Source organism: Neoarthrinium moseri (genome assembly GCF_022829205.1).
Source record: "Neoarthrinium moseri strain CBS 164.80 chromosome Unknown scaffold5_Wmoseri_CBS_16480, whole genome shotgun sequence".
Classification (NCBI taxonomy): domain Eukaryota; kingdom Fungi; phylum Ascomycota; class Sordariomycetes; order Amphisphaeriales; family Apiosporaceae; genus Neoarthrinium; species Neoarthrinium moseri.
Window position 1 is genome coordinate 919078 of NW_026055119.1, and position 18068 is coordinate 937145.

At 55.0% G+C, this 18068-nt stretch overlaps 8 protein-coding genes across 8 annotated transcripts; 5 read left to right on the forward strand and 3 right to left on the reverse strand.

The window, feature by feature from the left end:
* Positions 1–833: 833 nt before the first annotated feature.
* JN550_002475 (uncharacterized protein) lies at positions 834–1674 on the forward strand (the record flags this gene model as incomplete). Its single annotated transcript, XM_049313774.1, has 3 exons — positions 834–1183; positions 1267–1467; positions 1518–1674. 3 exons carry the CDS (start codon positions 834–836, stop codon positions 1672–1674), a joined length of 708 nt encoding a protein of 235 aa, XP_049175766.1.
* Positions 1675–4549: 2875 nt separating this feature from the next.
* Positions 4550–5032, forward strand: JN550_002476 (uncharacterized protein; the record flags this gene model as incomplete). The annotated part of the gene is made up of 1 exon (XM_049313775.1): positions 4550–5032. The coding sequence occupies one exon, from the start codon at positions 4550–4552 to the stop codon at positions 5030–5032; it is 483 nt and encodes a 160-aa protein (XP_049175767.1).
* Positions 5033–5672: 640 nt separating this feature from the next.
* Positions 5673–7607, reverse strand: JN550_002477 (uncharacterized protein; the record flags this gene model as incomplete). The annotated part of the gene is made up of 3 exons (XM_049313776.1): positions 5673–7158; positions 7210–7298; positions 7362–7607. 3 exons carry the CDS (start codon positions 7605–7607, stop codon positions 5673–5675), a joined length of 1821 nt encoding a protein of 606 aa, XP_049175768.1.
* Positions 7608–7938: 331 nt separating this feature from the next.
* Positions 7939–9516, forward strand: JN550_002478 (uncharacterized protein; the record flags this gene model as incomplete). Its single annotated transcript, XM_049313777.1, has 1 exon — positions 7939–9516. The coding sequence occupies one exon, from the start codon at positions 7939–7941 to the stop codon at positions 9514–9516; it is 1578 nt and encodes a 525-aa protein (XP_049175769.1).
* Positions 9517–10359: 843 nt separating this feature from the next.
* Positions 10360–11204, reverse strand: JN550_002479 (uncharacterized protein; the record flags this gene model as incomplete). Its single annotated transcript, XM_049313779.1, has 5 exons — positions 10360–10516; positions 10564–10647; positions 10719–10772; positions 11024–11070; positions 11193–11204. The coding sequence occupies 5 exons, from the start codon at positions 11202–11204 to the stop codon at positions 10360–10362; spliced, it is 354 nt and encodes a 117-aa protein (XP_049175770.1).
* An 82-nt stretch (positions 11205–11286) lies between these two features.
* Positions 11287–12745, forward strand: JN550_002480 (uncharacterized protein; the record flags this gene model as incomplete). The annotated part of the gene is made up of 2 exons (XM_049313780.1): positions 11287–11537; positions 11596–12745. 2 exons carry the CDS (start codon positions 11287–11289, stop codon positions 12743–12745), a joined length of 1401 nt encoding a protein of 466 aa, XP_049175771.1.
* A 608-nt stretch (positions 12746–13353) lies between these two features.
* Positions 13354–15577, reverse strand: JN550_002481 (uncharacterized protein; the record flags this gene model as incomplete). Its single annotated transcript, XM_049313781.1, has 4 exons — positions 13354–14230; positions 14718–14784; positions 14837–15359; positions 15416–15577. 4 exons carry the CDS (start codon positions 15575–15577, stop codon positions 13354–13356), a joined length of 1629 nt encoding a protein of 542 aa, XP_049175772.1.
* Positions 15578–16683: 1106 nt separating this feature from the next.
* On the forward strand, positions 16684–17648 carry JN550_002482 (uncharacterized protein; the record flags this gene model as incomplete). The annotated part of the gene is made up of 4 exons (XM_049313782.1): positions 16684–16806; positions 16865–17136; positions 17195–17292; positions 17368–17648. The coding sequence occupies 4 exons, from the start codon at positions 16684–16686 to the stop codon at positions 17646–17648; spliced, it is 774 nt and encodes a 257-aa protein (XP_049175773.1).
* Positions 17649–18068: the final 420 nt, after the last annotated feature.

The window sequence follows — 18068 nt, forward strand, 5'->3', positions numbered from 1 at the left end:
GGTGCGCTACCAAAGTTCGTTGCGCTCAAGGTTCATGCTCTAATCGGCGACAGCATAGAAAGCCGCGAGGCCGAGGGCCGACGCTCACTAATGCGCCTTACAAATCGCCGTATATTCCATTCCGAAGTCACCATCAATCATTTGTGATGAGTTCGGTATTGCAGGAATCTTGAAGTGTCTTCGATTCGCAGCGAATCATTGGCCGGCCTCCGCCTTACATGGAATTATTGAATAGTCCAGCAACTGTGCTTAGTCAGCGCAACGACCCTTGTTACCTTTACACCAAGTACAACTACATAATGAGCACAGAGGACCACAACGCAAGCCACGACAGGGATAGGAGAGAGGCATCAAAACGAGGCTTACTCCTGGATGGAAGGCTATAATTGCTGTTTGAACAGCGATGAACAAATCCAGCTCGGCTCCCGTCCGAATATACTGAAGGGAAGAGCATGGTTCTGCTTGATAATTGCTGCATCCTTCGGATGTTCAGAATATGGAGCAATGTGCGCCTTGGTCTCAAGCCGGGTGTGGGGCCGGACGGCCGGGATGCTGAGCACTTCTGCATGTGGCCTCTGTTTTACAGATGTCAGGAGGGGCCGATATCTCGGCAGAGGGAAGTGCCGCTTGGACCAAGTTTTGACTCGATGCGTTTGTAACTTGCATTGATATGTGGGAGGCTAGGACACATATATGAGCTGATTCTACCATGCATATCACGGTTGTCTTCTCTGTCTCGATCTCCAACACTATTGCAACGAGGCAAAGCTTCTACTGGACCACCTTACTTGCATTACTATTCTGCTCGGTTTAGCCGGCCCTAAGGTCACAAGATGGTGCTTGCTTCAGCACCTGTTGTTCTGATCTTTGGCGCTGGTGCCAACATTGGCCAGGCCCTCATAAAGCGGTTTGCTGAGGCAGGTTATCGAGTAGCTGCGGTCTCTCGCAGCGGAGCGGAACCCCCGGCAATTACCGACGGCATTCTGTCCATCCGGGCAGATCTTGAGGAGACGTCGGCTCCCACCAGGGTCCTGGGAGTCGTAAAGGACATTTACAAGGCCACACCCAAGGTCTTCATCTACAATGCTGCCCACCAGACCTCGGCGCCGGACCCGAACAACGTTTTCAGTATTGGCACACAAACACTGAACAATGACTTGTCAATCATGGTCTCGGCCCCTTGGTATGTACTCACTGAAGTAGTCCAGGGATACAGTCCGATTTTTCCATCCCTACCCGCCCAGACTAACGCGGTGGCTTCTACAGGACAGTGGCAACTGCAGCATTCGAGGCATGGAGTGCTGAGGATAAAACTGACGATGAACAGCGCACATTCATATACACAGGTAACTGCATGCCTCAGACGATTATTCCCATAGTCCACCTGGCGACTGTAGGAGTCGGCAAGTCCGGAGCAGCCTATTGGGTTCAATTGGCCGACGCACTGTATGGCAAGAAAGGCTTCCGGTAAGCATTCGCTATGTCATGGGATAATCACTTTCTTACTGAGATCCTAGATTCTTCTTTGCGGATGAACGGACCGCTGAGGGTATAACAATCGGGCCGGTGCCCGGCGCCGAGTCTCATGCTCAGTTCTATCTCACTCTGGCCGAGGGCAAGAGTGATATCCCATCTTATGCAACATTTGTAGACGGAAAATACCGCAAGTTTTAAGAGGGTTAATCTCCCAGTTTTCTCGCGATACCATCATGATAGACACATCCCATGAAAGAAGACGGTGAACTCCGAGGATGATATCATCGGCGGGATTGTCATGATGCATAGAAAATCAAGGCTCGTTAGACTTGGTACTGAAAGGAATGAACCAATCATCATAAAATTTCACTGCTATGACAGGTTTCATCTTGTTATACACATGGCCAACCAATATAGCGTACGTGTATGGCTTACAAGTTTTGATACACTGAAGTGGTTCAAAGTTCGTGATATGCTAGAGTTGTCAACGATATTGCCATCGTAGGTAAACCTGGAGATCATGTACCATTGTATCGGGACACCAATCAAAAATCAATCGCTTCATCGATTCCTGCCGAGATCCGAATAGGACTGGGGTCTGAAGGACGTGGTCACCCGTTGGGAGAGTCCCACTCTCGGCCGGGTATCCGGGGATTGCCACGCGGAATGTCGGCAACTCTTGCCTGGCCGTTAGATTTAGGACTTCACAAGATCGAACCGCCGACCTAATGAATGCCTGATCTTCGTATGGCTGGCGTATTACCTCGGCAACGTGAGCTAGTCAGTAGCATTCCTTTTTTTCTTAAATGCAACGGACAGGTGGATACAATCGCGCACTGGGTCGAAGTTCATCTTCCGCAAGCTACGTGCGATTCTGCCTTGGCAATGGCCGCATTGAAACAACGACTCACGATACCTGACGGAGATATCTGGGTACTCCCGCACAGAGAAATCGCGGAGGCCTATTTCTCGGCATATTACAGCTCTACAATAGGCTTGGTCTTTCTCGTAGTTGACCCCTCTACCTTTATGAACACCATTCAAAACGTATATAATCCCGAGAAACACTTCCAAGAGCCGGACGTCCTCGGCGTTTAGGGTTGTGTCCTCTGTTTCGAGCCCGTTGACGTGCGTTGTGTGTTCAGAAGGCTGAATGACTTCCTCCAAACATACTCATGCAACCCAGCTGTACAAAGATTCAAGTATATGCTGTGCAGGGAGCTCCAAACAGGTATGCTCGTGTAGAAGCAATAGTGGCCATGTCTTCTAGGCCATGTGCAATTTGTTCTCGGGCGATACAAAGGCAGCCGCTGTCTTGCACGCGATTTCAGGGCATCTTGTTTTAACGCTGGACGGGCACATGGAACCGGCCTTCAACCGGCTCTGAAGTGGCTTGGTTTATGAAAGGCTACCTCCGACGGGTAGTCTAGCATGTGTGCTACGTGAACGGCAAAGACATTGCTCTGCGTGTAGGCAGCACTCCCGTTTGTATGTGCATATATTGCCTGGAGTACACTTCATACACAAAACCCGCCGACATGACTATCGTGTTTTCAGAGTAATGATTCCTGACGCTAGAACAGAAAGGAGTTCCGCTAATACGAAGGGTGGCTGGGAATGCGCCAATGTAGTATGCTAGTCGTTGCCGCGTCGACTTGCACATAAGGTGACAATGGTGAGCCATCCACGCTCCTGCTGTATCCCCGCAATTATTCATCTGAAGTGTAACGGAAAGCTGAAAGATGGCGCAGTAGTCAACACCCCCGTCCAACTTAACACGCATGTCTGACTTGGCAGTTATCTAGAATGACAAGATGTCGAGTTCTGTGAGGTGAAGTGGTGTCAATTGGTCGCTCCTATAATACCTGCCGTACCCTTATACCAATACTCAAAACCTGAAACCGTTCAACGGTACTCGATTCACGGGCTCTAGGTATAGCACTGCTATGTACATAATATCACCTGCGGTCTTGTGCCAGGGGATGTGAAGGCCCGTGACAAGGAAATGCTTGACTTGGGCTAAGAGGCGGGGTGCCCATCTGTCGCTTGGTCGTGATCAAAGACTTATCGAAATCAAAAAGCCAAGCAACATCAGTCATAAATCAACCATTCCTTCGACAGTACTTCCGTCTTCGTAAGATGTCCATCTGCCAAGTGACTCAAAGGCAAGGACGAAAGAAGGCTCCTCCCAACCAAGTCATGCATGGTGATGCCAAGATGTGGTCTGCCGTAGTTCTGCGTAGTTCTGAGCAACTCCCAAGTGCCCCCCCACCTCAAGGCCAATGACAACCCCGCGTTTTGTCAGATCCTCCCACTTTGCAGAAGCCGGGAACGGCCGAGTGAGGGGCAGCTGGGCAGCTTTTTTCTTTCTCGGGCGTTATTTGGGACGCCCATGATTGGCCGGGCGAGGGGAGCGCCGGAGTCTAAGGACAGTGAGTAAGTCGGTCGGTCGGTCGCTCCAGCGGGCGGCCCACCTCCCTCCCTCCCAGCAGTACCCCAGTGCCCAGCGCCCCAGCGCCCCAGCGCCTGGTGGCCCTGCACCTCCAGGTTGCCAGGCATTCCATCTGCAGCCGATCGACGTCAGGACCTGCCATCGGCCTCACGTCTGGGCGACAACCACAACCGCGCACACACACACCCCATCGGCAATCCTCGCACACCACCCACAGCTAAACGAGCCGAGCGTGCAGGTTCTGCGCAAGGCCTACGACATCGTAAAATTGCCTCATCGTGTATCTCCAACAACTTGATGTCGCTAGCGACGACGTATATCTGAGAGCTGAGACCGCACTCTGGGAGCGAGCCGAAATTCACCACTTCTCCCACGGCACTGCCGCTGATACCGATACGATCAAGTCCCCCCGGTGTGCGGCACGGCACTGTCATACAGTCGGCTTCGGGACCGCAATCACAAGCCGAGACATTCAACCCATCGACAAATCCACGGCGACGGACTTGCTGCCATCATAGCACCGACCGGCCGACCGCCCTTACCACGCATAGTGGTAGGCTAGACAAGGGGGAAGCATCTCCGTCTGAAGAGATACGTCCGCATCGTCACACAACCGCCAACATGCCCTCATCACAGCGGCCCTTCTTCCTCTCCTCCTTCCTCGCCGCCTTCCGCCAACAGACACCCTCCGCATCCACGTTATCAGCCTCCTCACAGCCAAACAAGACGCACTCGCATACCCACCCGCACACGCATCAGCACGCAGCGTCCGGGTCCGCCCCGTCGGGCGCCCGCGCCATCTCCACCGCCTCCGCAGCAGCATCCGGACAGGCCGCCTCGTCCTCCCGGGCACCCGGCGGCGTCATGAACCAGCTGCCCATCCACAGCCCGCGCGGCACCCACGGCGTGCCGATACCCGGGGCGGCGTCTGGCCGGCGGCGCGGCAGCGACAGCAGCAGCGAGGGCTTCCGCGACGTGCTGGGCGGCGAGAAGTGGTACATCGGGGGCCGGACGGCCGGCGGGGAGGAGAAGTTCTTCAAGCTCGGCGTCGTGCGGCGCGTGAGGAGCAACGACCGCTTGAGCTTGGATCGGCTGAGTCTGTGATCTACTCCACGTCGGAGACTCGGACTTCACACGACGGGAGGGCACGACGGCGACAGGGAAGCATGACCTAGTAGACGAAAGGATGAAAGCCGTGGGGAAATGGCACACTTATACAAGGGCGGGTCTGAGAAACCGGTGAAATATAACCATGGGAACGGGGGTGGCGCACCCTAGTACCCGGCGTTCATGGGCCTCAGAAGCCCGAGGTTTGCTTTCATGGGAGTGCAAGGCGTTGTTTGCGGTTTGGGACAAGGACACATGCATTTGAGGGGTCAGAGGCACCGAGCAGACTGGGCAGCCCGACATCCTTGGGGTAGGGAACCGTACATGTTTTTCAACACTCAAAAAGTACCTGCAACGCGTGTACATATGCGAGCTTGGAATACGATGGAAATGAGACGAGTACAGATCATATAGGTACTCGACATGATGAATACCAAAAGCACATTTGATGCAAAGTGCCACTTTTCGTGAGAATAAAATGGGATATCTTGCGATCTATCATACACCAAAAGCTACTACCCCCGTCGATGTGCGCAGAACCGTCGGTATATATATGAGTCCGAGCCCGCATATGACCGGACTGCATGCGATGAGCAGCGAGCAGGAGGAGGGCACATTTACCGGCGCGTTTGTGCGATCACCACATGAACCGCTGCACGTTGCCTCCGTCCAACACCGTGCCGTCCTCAGACCTCCAGTAGAACGGCCGGGTGAGGAATATATACATGGTGGCGGCATTTACGGCCAGGAACCATATGGTCTCGAGGCCGAGCACCCAGTCAAGGGCCGTCCTGCGCGCGTTCATGCGCTGCGGCACAAGCAGCCGCCAAAACACCCAAGGTAGGATAAAGTACCGGGGTTCGACCAGCGGGGCGGTGACGAGGCTGAGAGTTGTGGTCAGGAGAAGCAGGATGACGGTGGAAGCCCGTGGAGACGTCGAAGACGACAAACGGCGGGCGGGGGCTCCTGTCTTGGAGGTCTTGCTCGTCGCCGGCGCGAGGCGGTAGAGCGCCGTCCAGCTGAGGACCGCGGAGAGCACGTAGACCGGGGCCAGGGCCAGCCGAACGGTGTTGCCCTTCAGGACCGTGTACCGGAAGATGTAGAACATGTAGTGGCGGTTGTCGGCCAAGGTGAAGGGGTGGATGATGGTGTTGAAGCGGACGATGACGGCGGCTATGCCGAGGCTGAGGACGAGGAGGACTGCAGACAGGCCGATCCCCAGGTAGTTGTGCTTTGCTGGCTGCTCCTGCTTCTGGCCCTTCTTTGTTGGTACCTTTGCTGGCTTAGAGGACAAGCGGCCGAACAGACCCTGTAGGACATGAAGCGCCTGCGGCAGAAAGAGCGGTGCCGAGAAGAAGGCGAACAGGGGCCATATGTATAGCATCTGGGCCAGGTGCAGCGTCGCCACGTGGTTGGACTTGTCGCCCAGCACCACGCCGCCGTTCCACGCCACGAAGCCGGCGAACAGAGCCATGGTGATGATGTGCGTATACACCCGTTTCAACACAGTGCCCAAATTGGCAATGGCTGCGATGCCGATGCTGACAACGCAGAGCACCAGGTCTTCGGGCCATGCCTCGTCGAGGGAAGGATCGTGAATGGCCCCGCTGGACGACCTGGAGGTGAAGAGCTTCACGTGGTCTATCCAAGTGTCCATCCTGGGTTCTTTGTGACTCACAGGCAGGTCTCGGATTGCCTGAATTGCCTCAAGGCCGCCCATGTACACAACGACCCAGAAAACATTGGTCTGGCGCATGAATAGCGCCAGCACGCCGAGGAAGACGGTATACAGATCATTCAAGACAGACCGCCTGCTGGATTCCTGCCCCGTCCTGCCGAGGTGGTTGAGGTAGCATAGGAGGACGACGCAAGTTGACAAGACATCTGTGTAGTACAGTCCGGAGAAGAAGAAGAGCACCGGGAAGAGGGAGATGTTGACAGCCGTGTGCAGGGAGTAGGCCGAGCTCGACTGCCGTCCGGGCTGGGAATCTTCGATGGCAGAGCGGCACGCCCCTGCCACGGCAGCGGTGCAAGAAATCACGAATACATTGAAACCCCTGAGTGTGTCGGCTGAACAGCCGGTATATCCAGCGAGGCGTGCCCAAATAATACTCAGGACATATCTGGTCATGCGGATTAATAAATATTCTGAGCCGAAGATCAATGAAGCTTACAATCCCGGGGGTGTCGTGATCTTGTCATCCCAGTCGAAGTATCTGCCCTCACAGTAGACTTGTGCTTGGGGTATGTGGAAGAACTCGTCCTGATATAGGATTAGTCGCCGTGGTCAGGGGTCAAACAATGGGGAAGGGGGGTGCCAAGGTACCAAGTAAGGCTCGGGGACAGTCTTGTTGACCAGCTGTAGCCACAGCCATCCCAAACAAGCCGGTATAAGCACAGGTAGGGTGTAGGTCTGTACGCATTGTTTGGTAGAGCCCCAGAGCGTTTGTCCCGTGGCTTTGGTTGTCGCGAGATGAGTGCACAGTGTGAGTCCGAGCACTGCAGCTCCTACCGTGGCGCGCAAGACATTGGGAGTAAGTAGGAAGTCGATATGCTCATTGACGGGAGACATGGTGTTTTGCTAGGGTATGCTTGCCATCCCATCCGTACACCACGGCGGCCGATTCTGGCAGCTATGTTCGTATTGCTGCGAGCATGGAAAGTTGATATGTGGCAGATTGGTCCGAGACGCACGACTTGGACGGGGGACACGGATGGTTAGAACGTGCAAAGTGGCCAGAGCACACTGTCCCGCCGTCTAGCACAGAGAAATTCCGTCTCGAGCCTCACGCCCCCGGCCCGAGCTTCACGTTCCCACTCCAGCGCTCGCCCGACCTGGACTTCTGGCCACTCCGCCACCTCGAGCCATTGACCGTTGCAGACCGAGGCATGCAACGTCCAACATGGCCGCCTCACTCCGAACCTCGAATCTAGTGGCCCGGGGCCCTGCGAACCCGCTCCTCCTCGCCCGCCAGACGCCCCGACAGCTCCGTGCCTCGCAGCTCTCCGCGAGCGGCAGGCGCCATGCCTCCACGGCCGCCGAGTCGCAGCCCGTCTCCCGGCTGAAGACGATCCTGTTCGCCACCTCGCTGACCGCCGGCGGCTACCTGGTCTACCTCTACGGCACCGACACGCGGGCGTCGCTGCACCGCTGGCTGGTCCCGCCCATGCTGCGCTTCCTGTACCCGGACGCCGAGGAGGCCCACAACGCCGCCGTCTCGTCCATGAAGACGCTGTACTCGCTCAACCTACACCCGCGCGAGCGCGGATCCAAATCCCGCGTGCTGGACCCCGAGCTCGCCCTCTCCGTCTTCGGCCACCCGCTGGCCAATCCCGTCGGTATCTCGGCCGGGCTCGACAAGCACGCCGAGATCCCTGACGCTCTTTTCGCCCTCGGTGCCTCTGTCGTCGAGGTCGGCGGCTGCACGCCCCTAGGCCAGCCCGGAAACCCTCAGCCGCGCATGTTCCGCATACCCGGACTGGAGGGTCTCATCAACCGCTACGGACTCAACTCCCGTGGTGCGGACCATATGGCTTTGACGCTGCGGAACCGCGTGCGCACGTATGCCAAGTCTGTTGGGCTCACCGAGGACCAGGTTTTGAACGGCGAGGGTGGTGTACCCCCCGGCAGTCTGTACGACGGCAAGCTGCTCGCGGTCCAGATCGCCAAGAACAAGGACACGCCTGAGGGCGATGTCGGCGCCGTTGCGGCCGACTACACATACTGCGTGAGCCGCCTGGCGCCCTACGCCGACATTCTGGTGGTCAACGTATCGAGCCCTAACACGCCGGGTCTGCGGGATCTGCAGGCCGTCGAGCCGCTAACGCGGATCCTGAGCGCCGTGGTGGACGAGGCCCGGCGGACAAGCAGGAAGACAGCGCCGAAGGTCATGGTCAAGGTCTCGCCGGACGAGGACACGGAGGCCCAGATGGACGGCATCGTGCAGGCCGTCTGGCAGAGCGGCGTCGACGGCGTCATTGTCGGAAACACCACCAAGCGCCGTGCTGGCGTCGTACCGCCCGGCATTGTCATCACGCCGCAGGAGGCAACGACCATGGCGGAGACTGGTGGGTACTCGGGACCGATGATGTTCGAGCGCACGCTGGATCTCGTGGGTCGGTACCGCAAGATGCTGGACGCCCGGAGTTATGAGCCAAGACAGTCGACGGAAAGCACAAAGGCACCCGTCAAGGACGAGGCCGTCAGCTCCAGCCTGGCTGGAATCGAGGGCACGGCAACGGGAATGATCGAGGATGACGGTGTGGTGCCTCCAGAGCCGTCGGCGCCTGCAGCCGCGGCCAGCCACGAGCAGAAGGTCATCTTTGCGACAGGCGGCATCACGAACGGCCAACAAGCACTACAAATCCTGAACGCCGGCGCCAGCGTGGCCATGGTGTACACGGGGCTGGTATACGGCGGCGCGGGAACAGTCACCCGGATCAAGGGCGAGATCAAAGAGAGCATGAAGGCACCACGGTAAACTAGTGCGGGCATTGGCGGTTGAGGACGAAAACGACGCGAAGCAGAAAAAGAGATGGGCGTGTAGAAGTGTACAGTACGATATCATTCACCTTTTTCCCTTCCTTCTGTATGTATGGCTTCACGCAGGCAGACCAGCACGATAGAAAGCAGGCGGGGAAAATGTGTAATAGCCCAGGCATGGCCCGGATGACATAGACAAGCACGCCGGGTTTGCCTTGATTACTAGGATAGAGAAAAATGAAAACAAGAATTCAGAAGTTCCTGGCACTGTTGTAGTGCGTGACTGTTAGATCCATTCCAGCTTACAGTTTACTTCTCCACATCGATGCGCAATTTACTTAGGAAAGGAGACTGCCCTCCCAGTTGAGGATCCCTGAGCATACGATACTCAGGGCAGTCGATAGTACCAATGAGTGAGACGGATATCAATATACCAGGTGATTGTTGACTGGTACCACACGGGTCTAATTTAGGCCGGCATGTCTCTGGACTGTTACATATATGTGGACTTGTTGAAACGCACGTCGAAAGATATTGCTTTGGGCCAGACGACTATTCCAGCTGGCACATCTGCAGGCAGAGAGGATGAGTATCCGATTCAGTCATCACTGGTACGGCAGAACACGATGTCTCAGAAGGTCGCAAAAGTCTATTGTGTCATTTTGTACAGGAGTCGCCTCGCCATGCGTTGTCATGCTCGCGATGCAGGTGTTGCCCTCGTCTCGGGTTTGGGTCTATGCCAACCGCGCAGACCCTTTGCTGCTTGCTGCTGCCACGTTTCCCCAACACGTCAACTTCCGCCCGAAACCGCCAACTCAGGTGCCGTTCCGTGATGATGCGATTAGAAGGGGTTGTCGGAGGCGGGGACGTCCTTGATGAAGTAGTTGCGGAGGCCGGGGACCTTCATCAGGATGTCCTGCTGGACACGGGGGATGCCCGAGGCGTAGAAGATGACGGCGAACAGGGCGACACCGCCAAAGGCACCGGCCTTGAAGCCACTGCAAGGATATATGCGGTTAGTATGGCCAAACAGACTAACGTGTACCGTATGATGGAGTTTGCAAGCTCAGGGGCCAACGCATCCCGTTCGCTTCTGTTGCATGCCCGGGTCACAGGGACTCCGTCGGATCTGTGGTCACACAAGTGGCCTCCACCGTCTGGGTGATGTGTAACCGGGGAAGGGGAAAGGGAGTTCCTTACAGGCCAGTCAATTGCTTAGGGGTCCATCCAGCAACATTAGGCTGGTAGTGGTACCTGTCGAAACCCAGTCAGTCAATCGGCCGATGAACGCAGTCCTTGTCGTATATAGTATTGAGAACCGCGGTGCGGCGCATCCTCTTCTCCCTCCCACTGCCACGCATGCCGAGTTTTGCACCTCGTCAGAGTCCCTCTCTTTCCAGCAATTCCCATCCCCCATTTCCAGCACCCTCGCGCCACGGCGGGCGGGCTCGACACGACGGCGGACATGCCGGAAGACCATCTCGGACAGGCGTTTCTGTACTCACTTCGGGCCGTATGGGCTCTTGTATGCAGGGTAAACGGGACCGGGGGCCTGCAGGACGAGTCAGAAGCGAGCGAGGAGCTGGACGGGGACGAGGAGGGCTGGGTGGTGGTGGACGCGGAGGCGGGGCGCAAGGGCGGGCAGGGGGACTTTGAGCTGGAGGCGTGACTTACGCTCTTGGCCATCTTGTCTACACGGATGCAGGAACGAGGGTGAGTGTTCAATGGGTGTCTGTCGTGGTTGGACGGGGTTCGATCAAGAACGCTGATGGAGCTAGCCGCAGGTGTCGGCGAAGTTGTTGCGCGACATTCTTTGACCCGGAAGAAGCCGGCCGCACCGCCACAGATGCCGCGACAGTTCGAGACTGTTTTCTCAGACGAATTACACGGCACTCCATTGGACGCCACATGTCCCCTTCCGCGCACCGCCTCACCCTCCCACAAAGACACCCAAGCAACCAAAGACGCCGAGCTGCACAAGAGCGAAGACAGACGCACATCACACGTTGGGGCTGAGCTGTGAGCCAGTTACATGCGAGCCAGTTGCATGCCTTGCTGAAGTTTAACCAACTGCCAGACCCTTGTCCTCACAGCTCCGGTCCCATTTATTATTTCTCCAGAAGAAGGCGGCCGGCTCTCTCACATGTTCACATAAGCTCAACCTCGACGCGCCCTCCTTGTCTCTGTCCCTACTACATGTTGGGGCGCCAGACGCAGCAGCGATGGACAAGCAGATCTCGGTGCGCTTCGAGCGCGTCGAGAAGGCCCTCACCACCCTCATCGACTCCATCTCCAAGTACAATCCCTCCACCAACCAGGGCACCGAGCTGGTGACGGCCGACGCCGAGCTCTCCAAGGGCCTCGAGGAGCTCCAGATCCACCAGCAGAACTACGCCCGTATACAACACCTACACAGCATCACCAACACTCTCGACAAGCAGATCAAGGACACCCTTACCCAATTGGCCCAGGCCCGCAAGGAGCTCGTCAACACCCCGGCCACCACCTTCCCCAGTGGTCCCAACTACCCCATCAAGTACGACGAGCTGCTCGACTTCGCCCGTCGCATCTCCAAGACCACCCTGCCGCACCAGTCCATCATCGCAGCCGCGACTGCTGCCCAGCCTGCCGTGTCCGAGTCCGTGGTCAAGCCGGACAGTGGAACCAACACCGCAGCCACCACCCCGGGCGGCACCCCGAATGGCGCGTCCACGCCCGCCCAGCAAGTCGTCGGCACCACGCCTGGAGGCGCCACGCCCGCACAGAACGGAGAGCCTCCCCTGGCCAGCCAGCAGACGAACACGAGCCTGCCCGAGAATATCACTGCGCACATCAACCCTCTCGAGCGCGCCGACTTCATTCCATGGCCCACCGAGGACCTAGTGCGCCAGGGCGCACTCGCCAACATCGCCTACCTGATCGAGAAGGGTATCAACCCAGAGGGCTACGACCCCGCCGCCGAGGAGGAGCGGAAGAAGCGGGAGGAGGAGGCAGCAAAGCAGGAGGAAGAGCGCAAGCGTCTCGAGAGGGACGAGAAGGAGCGCCGCTATAGGGAGCAGCGCGAAAAGGAGCGCATCCAGCGCGAGAAGGAGATCGAGGAGAGCTACCGACGGGCAAGCGTCACCCAAGGCCCCGGCGCCGGGCCTTCTGCCTCATCGCCCACGGGGCCGCCCGAGAAGAAGCAATTTCAGTTCATGGGCGGCGACGACGACGACGATAGCGACTAGAGCTCGCAGCCTGCTTTCCGGTATGGCCTGCGGCCGAAACCCCACCGACTAAAGCGATGATGGAAGGCTGCTCGAGCTTTATAACTCTCTACAGGAAACCCAGAGATGGCTTCAGCAGAATGCTTTGCGATTTGCGTTTTCACAGACAGGTCTTGATACCCCGTCCTTATACAGCAAGGCGTTAGGATAATTCGAATTTTTCCAAGTAACTCAGTAGGCTTTATGATCCCAACCACAGTGATTGACGGATATCAGCTTGTTATCGGCTTGTGAGTTTCCGTATAGTGCACTCAAGGTCAGGCAACCTTTGATGACAAGTGAGTCAACCATGACTGGCCCAGGTGGCCAAGTTCAAGGACGAGTGCCTGCCCCTGCTCAGCGCCGCACGTGGCTTCGTGACGAGCAATAGCATGATCATCCCGGGAGGACATGTTTCTTGGCCAGCAAATTTGCGAGTTTCCAAGGGCAGCTTGGCGCTGGGTTGTGCATCATTTCTACATTATCTAAGTGTATTATCTATGTGTACATCACAAGATATCGTTGGGTCTAGATGATCATTCAGATTTCGATATCGCAGGATCCAGCTTCGTCAGATGTTCGCTCTTGGGTTATTCGTCATTCCATCTGGGCCGCGGCAAGTCAAAAGTCGATGATATACGTCCATACGCCATGCCGCCCAGCTGCGCAATGGGCCGTAGCTTGTTGAGATCAATATGGCTGACATCGGCATTCGTCGCATCCTCGCGGACCCAGAACCGCGTCGCCTTGATGAGCACCAAGGACGCGACACTCATCCCGTCTCGGGCATGGTCGTTGAACTCCTTGATGTCGACGGCCTTGCCCTCGACGGAGAATACGGACTCGCGCACCCGCGACGGCCTCACCGTAGAGGTCGGCGCCTCGTGCAGCCCCGCGATTTCCCACTCCGAAACCCCATACGGAGCGTCCATGGAGGTCGCATTGACCGCCTCGATCATGTTCTCGGACACGGTATTGATCACGCACTCGCCCGTCTCGGCGAGGTTGCGGTACGTGTCCTTGACGCGGCCCGGCCGCGCCGAGAACCCCACGACGAACATGGGCGGGTCGTGGTCGATGACCTGGAAGTAGCTGAACGGCGCCAGGTTCTTGCTCTGCCCGTCCGCCGACACCGTGCTGAGGAACCCTACCGGCCGGGGCGCGATCCCCGACACCAGCAGCCGATAGTTGCTGACCATCGGCCGATCGGCGGCGTACGGGTCGATCTCCCGGTGCGCGGCGTCTCTGGCCGTCGCATCCTGGCTTACGCCGGAGCCGTATTCCCAGTTCGGGTTCGGCGACTTGGTCACGGGAATAGGGCCATTGCTGTAGTCAAAATCCGGCCGCTGTGCCTCGGTCTCCTTGAAATTGGCGACCCTGTCTATGATCTTGTACTTTGCATCTGCAGAAGGCTTGGTGCCAGCGGCGGCCGCGGAGCTTGACTTTTGGTGTGCTGTGTTGTGTACTCTGCAGGAATTAGAGTTTCTTGTCCCTGCAATGGAGGCAGGCCGGAAGCATCTGAGAGCATCGTTTAGTCATATGAGCCATGTGTGGTAGAGTGGTCTTACCTTGTTCGCAAGGGCCGACCAAGATGTCTTGCACCACTTATCATCGTCTATGTCCCAGCTGTAAATACTGTCAACTATAGGACAGCTTTGTAGATGCCGACGAATACATGCATGCACATTGCACACAATATTTGACATTACACCCGGAACGGCCACCCGAGCCCTCTTGCCCCTTTTGAATGTGGATCCACTTTTCACTTCGGGCGACCAAGCCGAGATATAGCGTCGATCTAAGGCCACTATAGCCGCGACTTTCCGACCTTCGGGTTGTTTGGCAGCAGCCAGATGAGTGTTGTGCACTTCTCGTATCAATAAGCAGACTGCTCTATCCCATACGTTCTGTTCCGTTTCCAAAGCACGAATTTGTCAGTACCAAGTGAGCTAACATTGTCAAATTCAGCACCAACTCATACGGCCCTGTCTTCACGTAACCTAGGATCTTGTGATCCATTCCTGCGGAACTGTGTTCTCCATCTCTCCTTAGGTAGATAAGGACCAATCCTACGTTCTTTCTCCCCCACTATTCTCTTCCACTTCTTGCGCCGGTCCTTTGGCTTGGGTGAGAGTGTCGCCAGAACGGGATTCAGATTGGGAAAGTCTCCGTAGGATGCCATAATCTTCTTGTTCTTGTTCGCGATGAAATCAATCTCCTTCCCGTCAGCCTCGCCCAGGTAGAGATTCTCATAGCCCCAGTCCTCCGTCAAGTCCATGCCATCGACCAGATGGCACAGCTCAGGCCAGCTTTGGTTCCTCACTAGACTTTGTGCGAAATACTCCAGCTTGGGATAGGGTATATGATTCCGGCTACGCTCCATCATGGTCTCATCGAAATCTTCGGTGAAGTGTTCAGACGCTGGCATGATATAGAAAGCCATGTCGATGCCCTTGGGTTTGAGTCGCGGGTACGTGTGCAGCAGCGACCTCAGTTGTGGTAAGATCTTGTCGGCAGGCTCGTATTCATCGTGAAGACGTGCAAAGACAGCAATAGCTTCTGAGAACTTGTCCGTTGGCACGCATATATGCCAGTCCTTTTCCATTATTAGATGTACTGATTAGCAATGGGAGAGAGGTATAGGGAACTTACAGCAAAGGGGCGGGGCACTCCATAGTAAACCAATGCCTTGCCACCCATTACACAGCATATGATTCCGGCTTCGTCTAATATGTTGATGACTCGACGTATCTCGTCAATGCCTCGGCCATCATGGCTTGCAGGTTGGTTTGTGGTGCTTGTGGAACCCGTCATTGGCTGTCACTGAAAATTTCGCGAGATATCAAAGAAGAACTAGGATGCTTGCGTGATGTTGAACTACTGGTATTGCCATGGCAGATAAACAATGCGCAAGTAACGCGGCACAGCACGGCGGCTGTGTAACAGGAGCGCTGATTGATTGCCCAATCCGTGGCTTGAGAGCCAGGCAAGATCGCTTGACGTCACTCCGAGTGTGGGACCCACACTGGCCGTTCTATAAATAAAGTAGTATGTGTATCTCATCTCTCATTATCAGTACATGATTGGCAAGTAGTTATACACAGGGCAATGATTTTCCGGGCATTATAATTAAGAAAAACCAGACTCTTATTTTCACATCTATATAGCCTGTTCAATCAAGACGAAAATGCTCAATAATGCAACATGCTAGCTACAATCGCGCTAAACGATAAACAGCCTTGCCTCCTACGTGACTGACGCGACAGCTTGCGTTAGGATCATAATGGACGGAATGTGTGTACAGTAAACTTCACCCTTTTTCTAGATTGGTGTTCGTTTGAAGTCCAAAAAGCATGTTCTGATGCACAGGAGCTGCCAAGCTGATAGGATGCCCTTCGCATGGATGAATAGCGGAAGGAATAGGCCCTGCGCCGCTCTATGCAGGGAATCCTACTGGTTAAGCACTGATTCTACGCAAGCCAAGACTTATTGTGGGACAGATTTGACCACTAACAGTTGCATCAAGCATACTCCAACGCCCATCAATTCCTCCAGGTGATTTGATTGCCACTTCAATTTATAGGATGACTGAGAGTTGCTATCGAGGCCTTAAGCAGATCCAGTCACCACCTGTCGGTAGCCAAGGCAAATATCCCTCCCGACTCGTTATTTATAGCGCCGGAGGGATGCCAACATGACCTCACATGTGTGGCTTAGTAGAGAAGATATAGCACATTCGTATTAGACACAACTGTCTTGGTGAACAAATCGACAGCGTCAATTTTGGTATAGCGTCTTGGGATATAAATGAATGGATATTCCCCGTCTTTGGCGTTAAATCAAACACTATCAGAATCAAAACATTCCATATAGAATTATACATCACAAGAAACCAGAATTCCCCGTTGCCCATCTCCAATATGAGATTGGTGCCCATTGTTGTCCTCGCCAGCCTTGTGCAGGCCGTCTTTTGTGCTGTAGCACCTTCTACAGACGAAAGGCGAGCAGTCACATTCGGTAACCATCACGAACCTTTGAAGCTCGTAAGTTTTAGCCCGCATTGCGTTTTATTGACTGGGTACTCATCTCCGTGCCCTTAAGACAAGGGATACCCTCAGCCGCAGGGGAAAGGAATACAGCATTACTGAGTTGGATGACTTGGAAGAGGAAGCAGAGAGTGCCAATAAAGACAGTATTTACAAGGCTATCGACCACCTCACCAAGCTGTTCAAGGACAAAAGCATTGACTATGGCCTTATGGGAGGTGTTGCAATGCAATTATTTGGACTTGAATCTCGTGATACCCACGACGCTGACCTAGCAGTGAGCGTCAATTCCGGAGACCTGCTCAAAGCCATCCAGGATGATCCGAAGTAAGTTGCAATACTGTTCATAATCGGTAGTTATGGCGTCGTGCTAATTCTTGTTCAGTATTCAACGTCCCGGCAGATTGATGGCTGCTTCTGGCACTGCTCGTATTTTTGTTAAGATTGGCAATCAGCAAGTTGCCATGGACGTTTTCGTGAAAGGTAAGCTGTTGAAGCGAACCATATTACTCCCTTAAAGCGCTATTCTAACTCTCTCTTCTTTTCTTTCTTTCTCAGGGGCCGACCAAACCCCGAGCTTGGACACTCAAACTATCAAGAATTACAAGGTCATCAAGCCTGGTGAAATCGCAAAATCCAAGTTCAAGAGACTTGAAGACAAGGATTCCGATGATATCTTATGGCTCATCCAGAATAAGAAAGACGACATCAAGAAAATTGCCGACAAGGTCAAGAAAGACGATAGAGTCAAGTTTGCTGAAGATTTCAAAGACAAGGACGATGTTTTCAAAGTCATCCTTGACGTGCTGGATCTTGACGAGGACGACGTTGATGATTAATCTATGGCGCCGGAGCCAAGGCATACTCAGATCTTGAAGACTAGGAGATGTAAAAACTGCCTATATATGACTTGAAATAGAGCGAATTACATTGCTATTGGATTAAGGAACTCGAGCTATTTATCTGAGAACTTGAAAGGAATGTTTGATGTCTGAAGTAAGGAGGGAGGTCTATTCACATGTCATCCAAGCGGTGCAGACAACCGCTGGCTTTCGGCCCAGGTCTAATTGCTCTTGGTGCATGCCATGTGCTCCCATAGGAAGCCCGGCAGCCAACAGCTGACTGAAACCGAGTTGAGGAATCGTCTATATAAATGATGCCCAAAATGGGTTGTCATGGCTGCCGAGCTTCGCTGCCAACACCCAAGAGTCCTGCTGGGCGGCTGTTATTTTGTCAACTAGGAGACTGGCTACCTCAGT